The sequence below is a fragment of the Salmo salar genome, chromosome ssa28 (assembly GCF_905237065.1).
Source record: "Salmo salar chromosome ssa28, Ssal_v3.1, whole genome shotgun sequence".
In the NCBI taxonomy this organism is placed as follows: Eukaryota; Metazoa; Chordata; class Actinopteri; order Salmoniformes; family Salmonidae; genus Salmo; species Salmo salar.
The window spans coordinates 36,700,887-36,717,698 of NC_059469.1; the positions used below are offsets into that span (position 1 = coordinate 36,700,887).

The 16,812-nt window shown below is 40.4% G+C and overlaps 1 protein-coding gene across 1 annotated transcript in view; it reads right to left on the minus strand.

Annotated features, from left to right (window-relative positions):
* LOC106589931 (cadherin-related family member 1) overlaps nucleotides 1-10,698 on the minus strand; it is a 56,351-nt gene extending 45,653 nt beyond the window's left edge. The window contains exons 1-8 of the mRNA XM_045710225.1: nucleotides 9,655-10,698; nucleotides 9,490-9,492; nucleotides 7,591-7,686; nucleotides 5,925-6,070; nucleotides 5,726-5,776; nucleotides 5,499-5,588; nucleotides 5,148-5,234; nucleotides 67-183 (exon numbers count right to left, since the gene is read on the minus strand). Of these exons, the coding sequence (XP_045566181.1) occupies nucleotides 67-183; nucleotides 5,148-5,234; nucleotides 5,499-5,588; nucleotides 5,726-5,776; nucleotides 5,925-6,070; nucleotides 7,591-7,686; nucleotides 9,490-9,492; nucleotides 9,655-9,730 (666 nt within the window). The 5' untranslated portion in view covers nucleotides 9,731-10,698. The remainder of the gene's footprint in view (nucleotides 1-66; nucleotides 184-5,147; nucleotides 5,235-5,498; nucleotides 5,589-5,725; nucleotides 5,777-5,924; nucleotides 6,071-7,590; nucleotides 7,687-9,489; nucleotides 9,493-9,654) is intronic.
* Nucleotides 10,699-16,812: the final 6,114 nt, after the last annotated feature.

The following is a 16,812-nucleotide window of genomic DNA, read 5'->3' on the forward strand; positions in this document are numbered from 1 at the left end:
TTTTTGGGGGGGGGGTTAATTGATTAATGGATTGATTGATTGACACATAGCTAGTCTACATCTCACCTTGGCAACCACTATCACAAAGTGTGTTGCTGTGGTCTCGTAGTCGAGTGTCTGGCCTGCTTTGATCCGCAGGACCCCACTGTGGCCGTCGATGGTGAACCTGGTAGTAGTGGTGCCCTGTGAACAGACAGTAAAACCCTGGATTATGATAATGCATACTGAGATCTAGACTTAACTACATCTAACAAATCACACCCTCCATTCAATGACTAATCGCACCCTCCATTCAATGACTAATCGCACCCTCCATTCAATGACTAATTGCACCCTCCATTCAATGACTAATCGCACCCTCCATTCAATTACTAATCGCACCCTCCATTCAATGACTAATCGCACCCTCCATTCAATGACTAATCGCACCCTCCATTCAATGACTAATCGCAAACCAACCAATACCACATCACACATCAAACCAACCAATACCACATCACCCATCAAACCAACCAATACCACATCACACATCAAACCAACCAATACCACATCACACATCAAACCAACCAATACCACATCACACATCAAACCAACCAATACCACATCACACATCAAACCAACCAATACCACATCACCCATCAAACCAACCAATACCACATCACACATCAAACCAACCAATACCACATCACACATCAAACCAACCAATACCACATCACACATCAAACCAACCAATACCACATCACACATCAAACCAACCAATACCACATCACACATCAAACCAACCAATACCACATCACACATCAAACCAACCAATACCACATCACACATCAAACCAACCAATACCACATCACACATCAAACCAACCAATACCACATCACACATCAAACCAACCAATACCACATCACACATCAAACCAACCAATACCACATCACCCATCAAACCAACCAATACCACATCACACATCAAACCAACCAATACCACATCACACATCAAACCAACCAATACCACATCACACATCAAACCAACCAATACCACATCACACATCAAACCAACCAATACCACATCACACATCAAACCAACCAATACCACATCACACATCAAACCAATACCACATCACCCATCAAACCAACCAATACCACATCACCCATCAAACCAACCAATACCACATCACCCATCAAACCAACCAATACCACATCACACATCAAACCAACCAATACCACATCACACATCAAACCAACCAATACCACATCACACATCAAACCAACCAATACCACATCACACATCAAACCAACCAATACCACATCACACATCAAACCAACCAATACCACATCACCCATCACACATCAAACCAACCAATACCACATCACACATCAAACCAACCAATACCACATCACACATCAAACCAACCAATACCACATCACCCATCAAACCAACCAATACCACATCACCCATCAAACCAACCAATACCACATCACACATCAAACCAATACCACATCACCCATCAAACCAACCAATACCACATCACACATCAAACCAACCAATACCACATCACCCATCAAACCAACCAATACCACATCACACATCAAACCAATACCACATCACCCATCAAACCAACCAATACCACATCACACATCACACATCAAACCAATACCACATCACACATCAAACCAACCAATACCACATCACACATCAAACCAACCAATACCACATCACACATCAAACCAACCAATACCACATCACCCATCAAACCAACCAATACCACATCACCCATCAAACCAACCAATACCACATCACCCATCAAACCAACCAATACCACATCACACATCAAACCAATTCCACATCACACATCTAAATATGGTTGAAACAACCAATAACAGTCGACATATGAACAGTGCCAACTACTGTTTGCTTGCTGATGGACAAAAGCTACCCTAAGCTTCAGCTAAGCCCTCAATAACTTACTAAAATGTAATTGAAATGTAATCCACTGGAGGGGCACCGTTTCCTGCCTCCACTCTAGTGAGGAGAGAGGGGAGAGAGGAGAGGAGAGAGGGGAATACAGATATGCATTTCCTGCCTCCACTCTAGTGAGGAGAGAGGGGAGGAGAGGAGAGGAGAGAGGGGAGTATAGATATGCATTTCCTGCCACCACTCTCGTGAGGAGAGAGGAGTATAGATATGCATTTCCTGCCACCACTCTTGTGTCAAATTAATAGTTTTCTCTCCACAGATGGCTTCCTTCCTGTTTTTATCAAATACATGCCCTTACCATCCATCTGGTCCGTTTTACACTGAACAAACATATAAAAAACACAACATGCAACAACTTCAATGATTTTACTGAGTTACAGTTCATATAAGGTTATAAATTCATTAGACCCTAATCTATGGATTTCACACATCTGTTGGTCACAGATGCCTTTATAAAAAAGGTAGGGGACGTGGATCAGAAAACCAGTCAGTATCTGGTGTGACCACCATTTGCCTCATGCAGCGCGACACATCTCCATCGCATAGAGTTGATCAGGCTGTTGATTGTGGCCTGTGGAATGTTGTCAAACTCTTGTTCACACACAACATTGACATCAGCAAACCGCTCGGCCCACACAACACCATACACGCTGTCTGTCATCTGCCCGGTACAGTTGAAACTGGGATTAATCCATGAAGAGAACACTTCTCCGGCATGCCAATAGGCATTGAAGGTGACCGTTTGCTCACCGAAGTCAGTTACGACGCCGAACTGCAGTCAGGTCAAGACCCTGGTGAGGATGACGAGCACTCAGATGAGCTTCCCTGAGAGGGTTTCTGACAGTTTGTGGAGAAATTCTTCAGTTGTGCAAACCCACAGTTTCATCAGCTGTCTGGGTGGCTGGTCTCAGACAAACCCACAGTTTCATCAGCTGTCTGGGTGGCTGGTCTCAGACAAACCCACAGTTTCATCAGCTGTCTGGGTGGCTGGTCTCAGACAATACCACAGGTGAAGAAGCTGGATGTGGAGGTCCTTGGTTGGCGTGGTTACATGTGGTCTGCGGTTGAGATCGGTTGGATGTGCTGCCAAATTCTCTAAAAGGACATTGGAAGCGACTTATGTTAGAGAAATGAACATTCAATTATCTGGCAACAGCTGTGGTGGACATTCCTGCAGTCAGCATGCCAATTACACGCTCCCTCAAAACTTGAGACATCTGTGGCATTGTGTTGTGTGACAGAACTGCACACTTTAGTGTGGCCTTTTATCGTCCCAAGAACAAGGTGCACCTGTGTAATGATCATGCTGTTTAATCAGCTTCTTAATATGCCACACCTGTCAGGTCGATGGATTATCTTGGTAAAGGAGAAATGCTCACTAACAGGGATGTAAACAAATTTGTGCACAACATTTCTGGGATCTTTTATTTCAGATCATGAAACATGGGACCAACACTTTACTTGTTGCGTTTATATTTTTGTTCAGTGTAGCTCAGTTGGTACAGCATGGTGCTGTAACACCAGGGTTGTGGGTTCGATTCCCGAGACCACCGTACGTAAAATGTCAACGCGTCTGCTAAATGGCATATACACTCAGTGGCCACTTTATTAGGTACAGCAAACTGTTCACGAAAATGGTTTGCTCCTACAGACAGTGAGTGAGGTGGACGTGACTTTGGTATATAAAGCAGGCAGACAGGCATCGAGGCATTCAGTTACTGTTTCGATTGAACGTTAGAATGGGCAAAACGTTATGTTGGCTGACAATTTGTTACGCTATCTTTATGAACCGCAAAGCATATCATTACATCAGTATGTACCAGTATGTTAGCTAAGGTTAACTACATAACGTTAGTTGGCTACTAATACATCGAACTTGGCCAGTATATTAACTAAACAACTATGAGCGTAATATGATCGTCTGTGCCCTCCTGGGCTTTTCACGCACGACAATGTCCAGGGTTTACTGAGAATGGTGCGACAAAACAAAAACATCCAGTCAGCGGCAGTCCTGTGGGCAAAAAACAGCTTCTTGATGAGAGAGGTTGTAGGAGAATGGCAAGAATCGTGCACGCTAACAGGCACTAACAGGCGCTAACAGGCGCTAACAGTCGCTAACAGGCGCTAACAGTCGCTAACAGGCGCTAACAGTCGCTAACAGGCGCTAACAGTCGCTAACAGGCGCTAACAGTCGCTAACAGTCGCTAACAGGCGCTAACAGGCCGGCCACAAACAGACAAATAGCGCAGTACAACAGTGGTGTGCAGAACGGCATCTCAGAAAGTACAACTCGTCGATCGTTGTCACGGACGGGTTATTACAGCAGACGACCACACCGGGTTCCACTGCTATCAGCTGAAAACAGGAAGAAGCAGCTCCAGTGGACACACGATCACCAACACTGGACAATTAAGGTATGAAAACACATTGCCCGGTCCGACGAATCACAGTTCCTGTTGCGTCATGCTGATTGCAGAGTCAGGATTTTGGTGTTAGTGGCATGAGTCCATTGCCCATTGCTGGTGTTAACGGTACAGGCCCCATCCTGGCTGGTGTTAACGGTACAGGCCCCATCCTGGCTGGTGTTAACGGTACAGGCCCCATCCTGGCTGGTGTTAACGGTACAGGCCCCATCCTGGCTGGTGTTAACGGTACAGGCCCCATCCTGGCTGGTGTTAACGGTACAGGCCCCATCCTGGCTGGTGTTAACGGTACAGGCCCCATCCTGGCTGGTGTTAACGGTACAGGCTGGTGGCTGGTGGTGTAATGGTGTGGGGAATGTTTTTCCTGATACATGTCTGGTCCCTTGATAACAACTGAGCAACGTTTGAATGCCACACCTTCTAGAATCCAGGCCCCGAAGGATTCAGCTTGTTCTGGAGGCAAAGGGGGGTCCAAACCGGTACTAAAAGGGGGGGGGTCCAAACCTAATAAACTGGCCACTATTATATATACAGTATATTTATACATATATTATTACATATTATCTACAGTATGACAATGGATCCCCCATATAACCTTTGATCTAACTCTGAACTCTCTGTCAGACCAGGACAGTGTTCATTAGGGCAAACCGTAGCAAAATGTTTTATTTGACAAGTTCAGAGAGTCCCTCCCTGTTTCAGAACATGTTCTTCTATGTACGAGCCAGACCCAGGGCTGTGGACATGATCTACCAGTAAGTAATAGTTGACACTGCCTCCAGAGCCTATGTCTTTATCCACCGCTTGTACTCTGTAAATGCTGCTTCCAGCTTCAGTGTCCTGCAGATGACACAAACATCAATGACATTAATTATAACATCGCCTCTGTGTGCTTATCTAGTACATATCTGGCAGAGCTCTAATAACAGGGCATTTTTACTTGTCGACATGTCATACAGGCCCCCTGGGGTAGTGAAACTCGCATTATCTCTAAACACATGATGACAATATTGACATCTATCATTATCTTTATACATTATCTCTAAACACATTTTAAACCAATGACAGAGCTGTCTTCATGTTTATGACGGGTTTAACACTGACCTCGGCGACGTCCACGGTGAAAGGCAGGTTCTGGAACTCTGGTCGCTCATCATTGGCATCGGTGACAAACATCCGTATCGTCTCGACAACCTAAAAGGAAGGACCAAGCAGATGACATCACAACAGCCCAGGTGAGAAGCCAGGTGTGATTATTGTATTAGCGTATAGGCCTATACATGGGATGCATATGGATTTGCAATTAATGTTGTTGTCAAAGCTCAGCTCACCTTATTCCGACCATCTGTTATGCTAACAAATGCTAAGATTTCACCTTGTTTCTGACAAAACAAAGAACACGTTGTTAAAATAGCACTTTGAAACAGCACTGTGGGTAACGACAGACTCACCAACACACGCAAGACTTGGTTCTGGTTCTCCTGAGATTACTGGACATAATGTTGTCAAAGATCCCTGTATTACACTCACCTCTCTGTCTAGTTCCTGAATGAGAGTTATGTTTCCTGACTTAGGGTCCACTCTCATGTATTCTCTGGTACCCTTCTGAAAGGTCAGGCCAAACCACACGGCATCCCCCTCTGGGTCGGTACCGTTTAGGATATATAGCTGTGTTCCTGTAGGGTCACAGACAGAAATAGTACCTTCTTATGAATTTGTTATGAATGTGGAATGAATGTGTTATGAATGTGGAATGAATGTGTTATGAATGTGGAATGAATGTGTTATGAATGTGGAATGAATGTGTTATGAATGCGTTATGAATGCGTTATGAATGGTGTATGAATGTGGTATGAACGTGGTTATGAATGGTTATGAATGTGTTATGAAAGTGGTATGAATTCTTATGAATGTGGTATGAATGTTTATGAATGTGGTATGAATGTTTATGAATGTGGTATGAATGTTTATGAATGTGGTATGAATGCTTATGAATGTGGTATGAATGCTTATGAATATGGTATGAATGCTTATGAATGTGTTATGGTGTCCATGTAGGTACCCTTCAAATAATAGAGTTACTGAATTTGGTTAAAGCATTGCCTATCAAGTACACGAAAGGCAACCCATATCTACAGTTTTACAGAAGATAATCACAAGAAAGACAATCATACCATTAACCTGGATCTAGACTTAAAGTTCATTCTGAGATGTATATCATTCATTCTATTTCTAAGTCATGACAGACCCATTGACTCGAATGGGAATTTCCCGTTCTAGTGATTCTATTTCTATGGTGTATTATTGTATTATCAGATTGTTAGTTATACTGTTGACAGCCACTCCTTCATCTCTCTTGTTTTCCTGGCTAAGCCTATTAGTGTGCGTTCACCTCCACTGCAGGGCATAATGGTGATGCAGCTCAATGCTGCTCATGTGATCAGTCTATCATTAGAAGACCTGGGTTCAAATACCATTTCAGTCCTGGGAACCCCTGCCTGTTTTGGTTTTGGTTTTTGTTCTAGCACTACACAGCCGAATCAAATAACCAACTCTAAAGGTGCGCCTACCCTAGGACCGAGTTTGTGAAACCCTGCAATCAAGCATAAATTATTTTAAATGTTTTAAAATAGTATTTAAAATGAAAATGTTATAAAATAGTATTTAAAATGTTTTAAAATAGTATTTAAAATGTTATAAAATAGTATTTAAAATGTTATAAAATAGTATTTAAAATGTTTTAAAATAGTATTTAAAATGTTATAAAATAGTATTTAAAATGTTATAAAATAGTATTTAAAATGTTTTAAAATAGTATTTAAAATGTTATAAAATAGTATTTAAAATGTTTTAAAATAGTATTTAAAATGTTTTAAAATAGTATTTAAAATGTTATAAAATAGTATTTAAAATGTTATAAAATAGTATTTAAAATGTTATAAAATAGTATTTAAAATGTTATAAAATAGTATTTAAAATGTTTTAAAATAGTATTTAAAATGTTATAAAATAGTATTTAAAATGTTATAAAATAGTATTTAAACCAGGTCTGATCATTAGCTACTGTAGAACGCTGCTCTTGAAACACAAGATCCATCACAACCACATTGCGATTTTCTTCGAATTTAGCCACATTAAAATGACAAATAATTAACTAAATAATCATCGCATTTATATAATTGTTTACAACACTCACCGACTTCCGTGTCTTCTGAGATACTGAACATTGCCATATTCCCATTTGTGCTGCTCGGTCCGTTGTCATAGAAATAGGGAGCGTAGTCAGTTTGCCCTGAGGTGGAGAAGAAAAAAATGAATCGAAACGTAGAGTTGAATGTGTCATTTATAACAAGCAGCACTTTACAGCATGTTCACAAACAAAAACAACTATATGACAATCTAAAGATAACAAGTATGCTATAGGTAGTGTCCAGTTCACACTTTATAACACATGCTATCAGTGTCCAGTTCACACTTTATAACACATGCTATCAGTGTCCAGTTCACACTTTATAACACATGCTATAGGTAGTGTCCAGTTCACACTTTATAACACATGCTATAGGTAGTGTCCAGTTCACACTTTATAACACATGCTATAGGTAGTGTCCAGTTCACACTTTATAACACATGCTATAGGTAGTGTCCAGTTCACACTTTATAACACATGCTATAGGTAGTGTCCAGTTCACACTTTATAACACATGCTATAGGTAGTGTCCAGTTCACACTTTATAACACATGCTATAGGTAGTGTCCAGTTCACACTTTATAACACATGCTGTAGGTAGTGTCCAGTTCACACTTCATAACACATGCTATAGGTAGTGTCCAGTTCACACTTTATAACACATGCTATAGGTAGTGTCCAGTTCACACTTTATAACACATGCTATCAGTGTCCAGTTCACACTTTATAACACATGTTATAGGTAGTGTCCAGTTCACACTTTATAACACATGCTATAGGTAGTGTCCAGTTCACACTTTATAACACATGCTATAGGTAGTGTCCAGTTCACACTTTATAACACATGCTATAGGTAGTGTCCAGTTCACACTTTATAACACATGTTATAGGTAGTGTCCAGTTCACACTTTATCATAGTATCCGTTTCACACTTTATAACACATGCTATAGGTAGTGTCCAGTTCACACTTTATAACACATGCTATAGGTAGTGTCCAGTTCACACTTTATAACACATGCTATAGGTAGTGTCCAGTTCACACTTTATAACACATGCTATCATAGTGTCCAGTTCACACTTTATAACACATGCTGTAGGTAGTGTCCAGTTCACACTTTATAACACATGCTATAGGTAGTGTCCAGTTCACACTTTATAACACATGCTATAGGTAGTGTCCAGTTCACACTTTATAACACATGCTATAGGTAGTGTCCAGTTCACACTTTATAACACATGCTATAGGTAGTGTCCAGTTCACACTTTATAACACATGCTGTAGGTAGTGTCCAGTTCACACTTTATAACACATGCTATAGGTAGTGTCCAGTTCACACTTTATAACACATGCTATCAGTGTCCAGTTCACACTTCATAACACATGCTATAGGTAGTGTCCAGTTCACACTTTATAACACATACTATCATAGTGTCCAGTTCACACTTTATAACACATGCTCTAGGTAGTGTCCAGTTCACACTTTATAACACATGTTATAGGTAGTGTCCAGTTCACACTTTATAACACATGCTATGGGTAGTGTCCAGTTCACACTTTATAACACATGTTATAGGTAGTGTCCAGTTCACACTTTATAACACATGTTATAGGTAGTGTCCAGTTCACACTTTATAACACATGCTATAGGTAGTGTCCAGTTCACACTTTATAACACATGTTATAGGTAGTGTCCAGTTCACACTTTATAACACATGCTATGGGTAGTGTCCAGTTCACACTTTATAACACATGTTATAGGTAGTGTCCAGTTCACACTTTATAACACATGCTATAGGTAGTGTCCAGTTCACACTTTATAACACATGCTATCATAATCAATTCAATACTTCTAACACCTGTGGTAATATTTATCTGAATATTCTAATACAATTATTGTACTCACTTGCTGAAACGGCAGGGCAGCAGAAATAAATAAGGACAGTTCAATGTCAACAGAGGTCAATAAAATAGTACATCTCACACCACAAACACACATACAGACACAGAAGGTACAGGAACTCCAGTGAAGTCCTAGTATCACGAACAGAACAGAGAAAAGAAAACCTACCCAGAGAGGGAGAAACAAGTGTAACCAGGGAGACTAAGAGGAAAATACACCGTCTTTTTTTATTTTGGTTCTTCATCCTGACGGAGGTGGAAGAAGAAGACTGCTTGTCAGGATCCAGGCGTCTCACTAGGAGGCTCAGTCGCTAGAAGTCTCAGCTCAGTGGAAAGGGGGGGGGGGGGTGGAGCAGTGTCCTCAGAGCAGTGTTAGTCTGGTGACGTATCCTAGCTTCCGCTCCTTTACTTCACAGCCACAACAGACATCTTAGACAGACCTTGTCTACCGCTGCTCTCACCCCACAAAATGTGAGACTTTTTCCCACAGAGAGAGACTAGAAGATATCTAATGTAACAGACTGTTCTACCACAGAGAGAGACTAGAAGATATCTAATGTAACAGACTGTTCTACCACAGAGAGAGACTAGAAGATATCTAATGTAACAGACTGTTCTACCACAGAGAGAGACTAGAAGATATCTAATGTAACAGACTGTTCTACCACAGAGAGAGACTAGAAGATGTCTAATGTAACAGACTGTTCTACCACAGAGAGAGACTAGAAGATATCTAATGTAACAGACTGTTCTACCACAGAGAGAGACTAGAAGATGTCTAATGTAACAGACTGTTCTACCACAGAGAGAGACTAGAAGATATCTAATGTAACAGACTGTTCTACCACAGAGAGAGACTAGAAGATATCTAATGTAACAGACTGTTCTACCACAGAGAGAGACTAGAAGATATCTAATGTAACAGACTGTTCTACCACAGAGAGAGACTAGAAGATGTCTAATGTAACAGACTGTTCTACCACAGAGGCTACCCACTGGGCACAGACGTCAGTTCAACCTGTAGTTTTGATTTACATTTGGTTGAGTTATTAACTAACGTGAATTCATTGTAAAATCAACACAAAATGTCACCATGACTTTGAATTTGGGTTCAAAGTTGGGTGAACAAAAAAAAGACAATTCCCTTATGTCAATAACTGTTTGCAAATCCAATCAGTTTTCCACGTTGATTCAACATCATCACATAGATTATTTATTTATTTATTTATTTATTTATTGAAATGACGTTGAAAGTGCCTAGGAGATATCGCGCCTCATTTCACAACATGAGGCAGTGAGTTTTCATACCACTTAAATAATTCCACATTATGTTGTGTTACAGCCGGAATTCAAAACGGACTAAATAAATAAAACATTTCACCCATCTACACACAATACCCCATAATTACAAAGTGAAAACATGTTTTTAGAAATGTTTAGAAATGTTCTGTACCTTTGCCCCACCAATCTGGATTACTGAGCCCTGCATGCCCTTGACCTGTCTTTTGCTTGCCCCTGTTGGATTAATAAACTGTTTGTTAATTCGACGTTGTTTGCATCTGGGTCTTACCTTGAAACGTGATAGTCAGATTGGTTGTTGGTCATAGTTAGACAGACATTTTCAAGTCTTGCCATAGATTTAAGCCAATTTAAGTCAAAACTGTAACTAGACCACTCAGGAACATTCAATGTCGTCTTGGTAAGCAACTCCAGTGTATATTTGGCCTTGTGTTTTAGGTTATTGTCCTGCTGAAAGGTGAATTTCTTTCCCAGTGTCTGTTGGGAAGCAGACTGAACTAGGTTTTCCTCTAGGATTTTGCCTGTGCTTCGCTATATTCCATTTATTTGTATCCTAAAAAAACGCCCTAGTCCTTGCCGATAACAAGCATACCCAGAACATGATGCAGCCACCACCATGCTTCAAAATATGAAGAGTGGTACTCACTGATGTGTTGTGTTGGATTTGCCACAAACATAATGCTTTGTAATCAGGACATAAAGTTAATTTCTTTGCCACATTTTTTGCAGTTTTACTTTTGTACATTATTGCAAACAGGATGCATGTTTTTGAATATTTGTAGTCTGTACAAGCTTCCTTCTTTTCACTCTGTCATTTAGGTTAGTATTGTGGAGTAACTACAATGTTGTTGATCCATCCTCAATTTTCTCCTGTCACAGCCATTACACTCTGTAACTGTTTTAAAGTCACCATTGGCCACATGGTAAAATCTCTGAGCGGTTTCCTTCCTCTCCAGCAACTGAGTTAGGAAGGACACCTGTATCTTTTGTAATGACTGAGTGTGTTGATACACCATCCAAAGTGTAATTAATAACATCACCATGCTCAAAGGGATATGTCTGCTTTTTTAAAAAGCCATCTACCAATAGGGGCCCTTCTTTGCGAGGCATTGGAAAACCTCCCTGGTCTTTGTGGTTGAATCTTTGTTTGAAATTCACTGCTCGACTGGGGGACCTTCATTTTATGTGTGGGGTACAAAGATGAGGTAATCATTCAAAAATCATGATAAACACTATTATTATTAAAAAAAAGTATAATAATAAATGCATGGGGTATTGTGTGTAGATGAGAAAAAACATTTTTTTATCCAATTTAGAATAAGGCTGTAGCATCACAAAATGTGGAAAAAGTCAAGGGGTCTGAATACTTCCCGAATGCACTGTATATCAAATATCTTATATTAAACCCTGTATGAGTCATATACTGGTTGACAGCACGTGGTGTAACTGAGGTGTAACTGAGTCTACACCCCCCCCCCCAGGCTCAGTCAGGAAGGGGGATATTATTATATTGTTATATTGACTGTGATGACTTACTCAGTCAGAGGTGCAGTCATGTGCTTTCCCTCTCTTCACACGTTTTAAAAATAGGATGTGACGTTCTATGACGCGCTCCTACGGCGTACAGGAAGCAGTCGGTCATAGACCTGCAACTTTCTTCTCCAAAAATATATTCAGTAACCACAAACTTTTATTTTTCCAATTAAGGTACATGGATACAGTATTTAGTATTATATTTCAATGTCACACTGAAACTACAATTCGGTGCTATATCAACCTTCCTTTGATTATGTTTATGAATGGGGACTTAAAATATTTCCCAACAAGCATATACATTGAATAATACAGAGCAGAATATTTTCTTATAGTAATTTTGAGTAGTAAGGGTGGTGCCTGGTGGAATTAAACAGAAATATCTGAATGACAGGTTCTAGATTTTGAGAAAGTGATAAAAACCAACTGTACTGCCGGTAAACATCCCAGGTGGTCCTGATTGGACTACACCTGCTAGAGGAAGTGTTCACTAGGCCAAAGAGATTAAGGCAGGTTTCACCTGTATGTCAATGGGTCTGTCTGAAAGTCAGAGATACAGAGAAAGGACTGCGGGCCAGGTCAGTTGCAGAGCTAGACAGTCCTTGCTCCAGACCTTACTCAGTAGTCTATTACTAGGGTGGTCTACTGAACTCAGTAGTCTATTACCAGGGTGGTCTACTGAACTCAGTAGTCTATTACCAGGGTGGTCTACTGAACTCAGTAGTCTATTACCAGGGTGGTCTACTAAACTCAGTAGTCTATTACCAGGGTGGTCTACTGAACTCAGTAGTCTATTACCAGGGTGGTCTACTGAACTCAGTAGTCTATTACCAGGGTGGTCTACTGAACTCAGTAGTCTATTACCAGGGTGGTCTACTGAACTCAGTAGTCTATTACCAGGGTGGTCTACTAAACTCAGTAGTATATTACCAGGGTGGTCTACTGAACTCAGTAGTCTATTACCAGGGTGGTCTACTGAACTCAGTAGTCTATTACCAGGGTGGTCTACTGAACTCAGTAGTCTATTACCAGGGTGGTCTACTGAACTCAGTAGTCTATTACCAGGGTGGTCTACTGAACTCAGTAGTCTATTACCAGGGTGGTCTACTGAACTCAGTAGTCTATTACCAGGGTGGTCTACTGAACTCAGTAGTCTATTACCAGGGTGGTCTACTGAACTCAGTAGTCTATTACCAGGGTGGTCTACTAAACTCAGTAGTCTATTACCAGGGTGGTCTACTGAACTCAGTAGTCTATTACTAGGGTGGTCTACTGAACTCGTCCACCTCCACTTGATGGACTACCACTTTGTTTAAGAGCAACAATATAATCTACTGTATGCAGATGTTTTATGATGTTTCAAAAATACAAAACAAACAGTATCGTATGCCATGTGTTGATTGGACTTCAAGTAAAGACATTCTCACCACTCACTACTGGTGAACCTATCTGAAACACAACAACAACAGCTTAAAGGCAGCAGATATCCACAGCGATCGTCGGGACACGCTCATCTAGCATTGCATTATAATCTAACTGAAAACCTACCATTTCTATATGTACAAATATCGAACATATTAGGTCAAATCAAACCATATCATAATGTACATATCATGATAAATAGTATTTGCTGTGATTTAAATGAATAAAATCCAACCCAAACAGCTACTGCAACACATGTAGGCCTATCTGTTTTTCCAACGGAAGTACCTGGCTAGTTACAGATGTTAGCAGCTGTTGCTAGTGCCCTGGTTTTGTGGTTTAATTTTAGAGGGCCGGTGTGGGACGGCCATGGGCAGATGGCTGACAAGAGGATTATCTGACTAAGCTTTTGTCATCTGGTGCTAGTAGCTACGCATGTTATCTATGGAGAAATACAAGGTGGATGGACGCCTCCTGTCTGTTCTGTACACACGGTGCTGTCTAGACCCTCTACTATAACCGTCATGGTTATCATCTGACCCCCTCTACTATAACCTTCATGGTTATTATCTGACCCCATCTACTATAACCTTCATTGTTATTATCTGACCCCCTCTACTATAACCTTCATTGTTATTATCTGACCCCCTCTACTATAACCTTCATGGTTATTATCTGACCCCCTCTACTATAACCTTCATGGTTATTATCTGACCCCCTCTACTATAACCTTCATTGTTATTATCTGACCCCCTCTACTATAACCTTCATGGTTATTATCTGACCCCCTCTACTATAACCTTCATGGTTATTATCTGACCCCCTCTACTATAACCTTCATGGTTATTATCTGACCCCCTCTACTATAACCTTCATGGTTATTATCTGACCCCCTCCACTATAACCTTCATGGTTATTATCTGACCCCCTCTACTATAACCTTCATGGTTATTATCTGACCCCCTCTACTATAACCTTCATGGTTATTATCTGACCCCCCTCTAGTATAACCTTCATGGTTATTATCTGACCCCCTCTACTATAACCTTCATGGTTATTATCTGACCCCCTCTACTATAACCTTCATGGTTATTATCTGACCCCCTCTACTATAACCGTCATGGTTATCATCTGACCCCCTCTACTATAACCTTCATGGTTATTATCTGACCCCCTCCACTATAACCTTCATGGTTATTATCTGACCCCCCTCTACTATAACCTTCATGGTTATTATCTGACCCCCTCTACTATAACCTTCATGGTTATCTGACCCCCTCTACTATAACCTTCATGGTTATTATCTGACCCCCTCTACTATAACCTTCATGGTTATTATCTGACCCCCTCCTCTATAACCTTCATGGTTATTATCTGACCCCCTCTACTATAACCTTCATGGTTATCATCTGACCCCCTCTACTATAACCTTCATGGTTATTATCTGACCCCCTCTATAACCTTCATGGTTATTATCTGACCCCCTCCACTATAACCTTCATGGTTATTATCTGACCCCCCTCTACTATAACCGTCATGGTTATCATCTGACCCCCTCTACTATAACCTTCATGGTTATTATCTGACCCCCTCCACTATAACCTTCATGGTTATTATCTGACCCCCTCTACTATAACCTTCATGGTTATTATCTGACCCCCTCTACTATAACCTTCATTGTTATTATCTGACCCCCTCTACTATAACCTTCATTGTTATTATCTGACCCCCTCTACTATAACCTTCATGGTTATTATCTGACCCCCTCTACTATAACCTTCATGGTTATTATCTGACCCCCTCTACTATAACCTTCATTGTTATTATCTGACCCCCTCTACTATAACCTTCATGGTTATTATCTGACCCCCTCTACTATAACCTTCATGGTTATTATCTGACCCCCTCTAGTATAACCTTCATGGTTATTATCTGACCCCCTCTACTATAACCTTCATGGTTATTATCTGACCCCCTCTACTATAACCTTCATGGTTATTATCTGACCCCCTCTACTATAACCGTCATGGTTATCATCTGACCCCCTCTACTATAACCTTCATGGTTATTATCTGACCCCCCTCCACTATAACCTTCATGGTTATTATCTGACCCCCTCTACTATAACCTTCATGGTTATTATCTGACCCCCTCTACTATAACCTTCATGGTTATCTGACCCCCTCTACTATAACCTTCATGGTTATTATCTGACCCCCTCTACTATAACCTTCATGGTTATTATCTGACCCCCCTCCTCTATAACCTTCATGGTTATTATCTGACCCCCTCTACTATAACCTTCATGGTTATTATCTGACCCCCTCCACTATAATCTTCATGGTTATTATCTGACCCTCTACTTTAACCTTCATGGTTATTATCTGACCCCCTCTATAATCTTCATGGTTATTACCTGACCCCCTCCACTATAACCTTCATGGTTATTATCTGACCCTCTACTTTAACCTTCATGGTTATTATCTGACCCCCTCTACTATAACCTTCATGGTTATTATCTGACCCCCTCTACTATAACCTTCATGGTTATTATCTGACCCCCTCTACTATAACCTTCATGGTTATTATCTGACCCTCCACTATAACCTTCATGGTTATTATCTGACCCTGTTGGTCATCTAAGTTTCTTCCTACACCTATGTAGATAGTCAATATATATTTTTTTTAATCAGCAGTTTCCAGCTACAACAGTCATTTACAAAAGTAACAATGTCTATAATGTATTTCTGATCAATTTGATGTTATTTTAGATGGACTTTTTTTCTTCTTTTGTTTCAAAAACAAGGACATTTCTAAATGACCCCAAAACTTTTGAACGACAGTGTATGTATGTACGTATGTATGTGCGCACACACACACGTTGACACCTACTCATTTACTATTTTCTACATTGTAGAATAGTAGTAAAGACATTGAAACTTTGAAATAACATATGGAATCATGTAGTAACCAAAAAAAGTGTTAAATCAAAATATATTTTAGATTCTTCCAAGTAGCCACCCTTTGCCTTGATGACAGCTTTGCACTCTTGGCATTCTCTCAACCAGAGAGA